This window comes from Poecilia reticulata, linkage group LG16, assembly GCF_000633615.1.
Source record: "Poecilia reticulata strain Guanapo linkage group LG16, Guppy_female_1.0+MT, whole genome shotgun sequence".
Classification (NCBI taxonomy): domain Eukaryota; kingdom Metazoa; phylum Chordata; class Actinopteri; order Cyprinodontiformes; family Poeciliidae; genus Poecilia; species Poecilia reticulata.
In genome coordinates, this window is record NC_024346.1 from 6648788 (window position 1) to 6654826 (window position 6039).

The 6039-nt window shown below is 46.8% G+C and overlaps 1 protein-coding gene across 1 annotated transcript in view; it reads left to right on the forward strand.

Annotated features, from left to right (window-relative positions):
* gabbr1a (gamma-aminobutyric acid (GABA) B receptor, 1a) overlaps positions 1-6039 on the forward strand; it is a 97145-nt gene that overhangs the window by 28623 nt on the left and 62483 nt on the right. The window contains exon 7 of the mRNA XM_008431060.2: positions 3397-3557. Coding sequence (XP_008429282.1) covers positions 3397-3557 — 161 coding nt within the window. The remainder of the gene's footprint in view (positions 1-3396; positions 3558-6039) is intronic.

Consider the following 6039-nt stretch of genomic DNA (forward strand, 5'->3'; position numbering starts at 1 on the left):
GGCCTGAACAGAACCACTTTATTAAAGCTGCAGTTTGTCTCCGCTGCACTGATCCAAATCAAAACCTGAATTCTCTGCAGTTTCGTCTCGTCAAAGACAAACTAGCTGCTAATTTTAGAGCAGAGCAGGAACSAAGCAGCTGTGACGGTCCAGATTTAAAGGGCCGGTTCGGAACCTGTTTATGGGTCAGGGATCCGGAGTGTGTGCCGGCCGGGAGCAGCTTGCTGTTCCTGCTGCTCATCAGCACCAGCCTGGCCTACATGTGAGCCGCGCCTGGCAGTCAGAGACGAGGGCAGACAAACCCAGCCGTGATGTGGACGCGGTTTGTGAGGCGAGTCAGTGGAGCTGCTAACGGATCAGAGGCGCTCSGGGCTTCGTTCTGATTCCCGGCCCAGAAGCAGCGCCRACATTAACTCACTTTAATATGTCAGCAGCTTCAACACTGTAAAGATRATTCTGTGATTTTCAGTAAAATGCTCATGTTTCCACATTTAGAGTGAAAACAGTTGAATTTCCTGCGTTTCCTCCACCGGCGTCAAAACCGTCACGAAGGATCATTTGTTGCAGGGCTGTTGCATTATAGCTCATGTCATGCAGCCCTCCATCACTCTGCTTTTTGGTCAAGTGCAGCCTGGAGGAGTGTTTTGGCTCATAGTGCTGCTGAAAAAATAATGAGGTGCCATAAAGCTCCAAACGGGAAGCTGGTGCATGGCTGCGGGGCGTTGTGGATTCATGGCTCCAGATTCCCACTCGGCCGCTCCGGCCGTCTTCCCGGGTCGCTCGGCCTCTCAGCCGGTGTCACACACACTCCTCCAGTTGTTCACACTGACGTTCATCTGCTGCCAACAGCCCAGAGAATCGTCCAATCAGCCTCCATCCAGTCGTTTATCGTTTATCATGATACATTTTTCAATTTTCATTTTCATTGTCACAGTAAAATYCAATTGATGCTCTTTAAAAAATTGCATATTGTTGGGATTTTTAGTTTTACTGTTTTTTTTTCCCCACTGATCAATAAAGAGCATCAAACATTTTTTAAATATAACTAAATGTCATTTACTGTGTGCAGGAAATCACACTTCTTTATGTAAATGAGGATTTTATAAATGTTTTTCAAGAGCAGTTTTTGTGTTTATAGCTGATTTTTATTCAGTCAGAGCATTAGTTACCTAAAAAACAAAAAATAGGTTTTATCGTCACTTTTATTGTTATCACGATAAAACTACAAAATATTGTGATAAAACTTTAAGTCCATGTCGCCCGGCCTGCCTGAAAGCTTCGGTCCACCCTCTTAATAATAATAATAATAATAATCTGAGCTTTAATCGGTTCTAAATGATTTTAATCTGACCTCAAAATGTGCAGAAACACCATCAGGTTGCAGGTTTTAAATAAACATGAAGCTGAAAGGATAAATCTTTATTTCCTCTGGTGTCGGGACCTCCTGCTGATTTCTGTCTGAGCAAACAGGGAAACKATTTCTGCTGCTCACTGACCAGGAAACGGCGGAAAACCATTTCCAAAAATATACATAAAATATTCACCAGTAGTGAACCTGACACTAAATTCCTCAGAAAAATGACTGAAAACCTCSGAGCTCCACCAGACTCAGCCAGCAGGTTAGAGGTCAYGAAATCAGTTTAAACCAACATGGCAGCTCAAATGAAGCCAGCAAACATCTGGAACATCGGAGGAGTGGAGATGTTTCAGCGCCATGTTGGGAGAAAACGCCATCTGCCGTCATCCCAACAGAACCTAAAGCTGCTGCAACGGTCCAGTCAAAGTCCAGGTGTCTGACAGATTAAAACTAGTAGAGAAATTATGTTTATGATGGAGGCACTTTATGATGACACTGTGCTGAAAATGTTGGAATAACTTCATTTGATGTCGAATGATCCTTGAAAATAGAATCGTTTCTGTATTTAAAGTCCTGTCGGCCATCTTTTAGCTGCRTTAGCATCGTGCTTTGGAATYARCGCCGGGAGAAATGCGCCACATTTAACTTGAGAAGTTACATTTTCATCTGACATGAATTATGATTCCAGCTGAGRGAAGCAAACAGAGTTCAGTTGGAAATAAAACGATCTCTTGGCTCTAAATCCGTTTTTCTCAACAAAACGGAGAACATGAAGAGTCACGTGACTCCTGCTTGTTCTCTAAATAGTGAAATCAATGCTGTTACTATCGATAAATGTAATTTTTATGTGATGATATAAAAAAATATATTTGTTGTGAAGCAAAAAAAAAGTTTCTTCCTGTCAGTATTGACTGATTTATTTCTATTAACCAAACAGAGATAATGAACATTAAATGCTGCRTAAAAACAAAAACTAATGAATGAAGCTGAGCTGTTGGAAGAGATGAAACTAACATAAAAAACATAAAAACAATCCAGAATAACAGGCCTCCTGCATTTTGATGGGAGGATTTCAGACATTTCATTAAAAGCTCAGGAAATGATGTGATAATCTATCACCTTTAAACAACCTGAAGTGAGTAATTCATCAGAGAAAGAGCCTCCCTCCCTCCCTSCCTGCCTGCCTGCCTCCCTCCCTCCTCCCGCTCCTCTTCCTCACTCCCCCTCTCCTCACTCTGCCAGCCGGTGCTGCAGTGGATCAGTCGCAGAGCTCCACCGCCTGCCTGCTGCCTGCTAACCCGTTTCATCTCCTGGAAAACGGCGGCGTTARAAAAAACCCGGGGGGGAAATGTGTGTCTCTCCGCCGCTTCGCGCTCCATCTGTTTTCTCCATCTGCGGCCGCCGCTCCGCGCTCCTCTGACCCGACCCGACGTCCTCTGCGCGGACTCCAAACCCGCGTCCGAACCGCGCTTCGCTTCGCATCGYGGCATTTTTTTCATTCTGCGTAGAAAAAGAAAAAGTCGTGAGGAGGGAAAACGCGCTGCTCTATTTTCAACACAGATCGCGTTTTTCGTTTCTTTTCTGTTTCTTTTTTTAAGCGGAGTCTGAGGATGCGCGGAGTCGGAACCGTCCAGAGATGAGAACCAGAACCTGGGTTTGTTTTCAGCTCGACTCGTTCGGAGGCGAACAGGATGAACCGGGTCTGACTTTGTCTGGGAAACAGAACCATGTTCCCCCCAGCAGAGCCGTAAGCTGATCAGATCGTCCAGTCAAAGCGGCAGCCGCGCATCATTCCGCCAAACTCCGTCCTGCTCCGGACACGTGTTGACTCCCCCCAACCCCGGATCCGGCTCTGAAGCCTCCTAACCTGCGCCTGGCTCGCCCCCCGCTGCGGCTCGGCTCGGCTCGGTTCGGCTCACCTTGAACCATGCTGCTGGCGTCCCCATGCCCTCCCCGTGTGAGCCGCGCGTCCCGCGGACAAGCCGCGCTCCTCCGCTCCGCTCTCATCCTCCTTCTCCTCTGGCCTCGGCCGTCTGCAGGGAAGAAGAAGCTGTACATCGGAGCGCTGTTCCCCATGAGCGGCGGCTGGCCGGGCGGCCAGGCGTGTATGCCGTCCGCTCAGATGGCTCTGGACCTGGTGAACAACAGGAGCGACATCCTGCCGGACTACGAGCTGGAGCTGATCCACTACGACAGCATGGTGAGTGGATGTGCAGGAGAGCAGAGGAGGTGCGCTGCTCTTAAGTGGAGTGTGTTGTCACTGAGGGAGCAGCAGCCTGTTGGCTCTCTGCTCTCCTTCTGTCATGTTCTGACCCGCCGCCTCCTTTTGCACGTTTTTGTCCCGTTTTGCAGGAGTTGTTTGTGAGAGAGGCTCCCTGCTGGGTCCTACACGTTAAAAAGTCTGAAATGTTTCACCTGGTCCGGTCCGGTATGGAGGAAGCTTTCCAAAAATAAAACTATTCATTGAAGCAAAAATGACAAATTAATTTTTAGAGGGTTTTGTAATGGTTGGACAGATGGGAGCCAATAGTGAATCAATAATAGTTTTAAACAACCTTCTACTCTGTTGGTTCAAGTTCTTAATCACACAAACACTAAAATTAACCAGTTTGACATGTTAGCTTGTTTTTTAGCTCCACATTTTTCTCTTAAATAAAACAATCACTCATTTTTGACCTAAATATCTAAATATCTGATCTCAGAGTAAGAAAAATAAAAGCATGTTTATTTAAATCAACACATTTTGCAACCATTCAAAATTTGTTTCTGTCTTAAATTCATATTTACAAAAATGCATTTTTACCCAGTTCATCTGGATCTCAAATACAGATTCACTCTATTAATATTCGACTTATTACACTTTTACTGAGGCGCCATCTTGGTGGTGTCTGTGGTGGAAGTGGGTTGAAGCCAACCCGGCTCCCCGCAGCCGAGTTGGTGAGAATTATGAAGCGGTTCGTGTAGCGTTATGAGTCTCTAGTCGTAATGTGGAGCCGCTGGACTCATCTGCACATGCTCATCCTGCAGCTTCATGGAAAACGTCTAAACTTAAATCCGTTTCCAGCTTTGGGGAATAGCTTAACATTTGTATCTGTAAAAAATTAAAGGTGGTGCAAATATTGAGAGAAAGTGACACTGAAATGTGTCACAAATCCATTTATGAATGTTAAAATTTGTGTCTGGAAAATAATTGCATGTGAAGCTGGAGGAGCAGGAACCCTGGTGGCTCCTGAAAGGTCACAGTTCAGACGGTGAGCCCTGCTGCCGCCCCCTGCTGGGCCGGATCGCTGTAATTGAGCAAACCCACCTCCCGCTTGTTGCTCATCAATCATTAATCATGTTGGTATTTCAAAAATGTCACCATTATCGGCCCCTATAAAAGAAGTATCCGACCCCAGGTGGCGTTTCCCCCGAGGCGCCGATTCTCTCTGGGTTTGGACCTCGACGCTGCTCTTCCTGAAAGTTTGAGGCGTTTTGTGAGCAGCAGAATGAGAGCAGCTGCATTAAAAAGCAGCCTAATGCCCCCCCCCTCCCTCAGCCCCGCTCTGCCCAGGCTTGTTACCCATCATGCTGCGGGACAGATGCCTGGAGAGCTGCAGGCCGAGGCAGCAAACGGTTAACGGCGCCGGCACTGGTTAGAAATCCGCTACGAGCTTTTTTCTGATTGGTGCACGCAGCTCTGCATTGGAATCCTGTTAAACAGCAGAGCAGGGAGGGAGAGGAGTGTGTGTTGGTGTGTGTGTGTGTGTGTGTGTGAAAGGGAGAGCGGGAGGGTTGGCATGGCAACACTCTCGAAGCGAACGGCGTTAACAAACAAGGCTCCGGCTCTGTGACAATATGTGTGCAAATTCATACAGTAGATGCTGGGAGGACGCGGCATCCTGTTCCACCTTGTTCTTTCCAATCAAATGCTAAACAGATGAAATGTGTGTGTGTGAGTGTGTGTGTGAGTGTGTGTGTCCTCTGATTAAATGTGCTGCTTCACATTGAGCTGCCATGAAAATAAAGACAAAGGTGGTGGAGATTTCCGGGGATTGGGGAACATGGCTGCTGCTCCGCCTGCGGCTGAAGGAATGAATCTGAAACACGGSAGAGATGCTGGTTCCAGTGGAAGCAGCTGATTCCCTGTTTAATCAACCCTTTAGGTTAATTAGCTCTCCACATATCCGTGTYTGTTGAATCCATGTCTACCTGGTTTCACGTTGAAGGGTTAAAAACTTTTCTTCCTCCGTTTTGTGTGTGTGGAAGACGCATTAGAGTCTGGCTTGTTTTTAGCAAACAGGAGTGAAGGAAAACACACCCACGCAGAGTATTTTGTGACCATTAAAGGCCGAGAGTGTGGAGCTTGTTCAACATCATCCAATATTCATGAAGCTCACGCTTAATCCCAGCCTGTCCTCTTAAATGGATGCAGATACCCTGTGGTAGCAGAGCGCCGCGTTTCTACGGTTATTCTGGTGACAGCGTCAGACTATTTACAGCCTTCTGTGATCCCAACACACACACACACACACACACACACACACACACACACACACACACACACACGAGCTGCGTTCGCTCGCTCTCCACACAGGGCCGTTGCCATGGATATATCAAAGCGGAGACTGCAAACTTTGATCAATTATTAACAGTGATGATGAGTGAGACAGTGGAGATGCAGAGAGATGGAGGAACAAGGT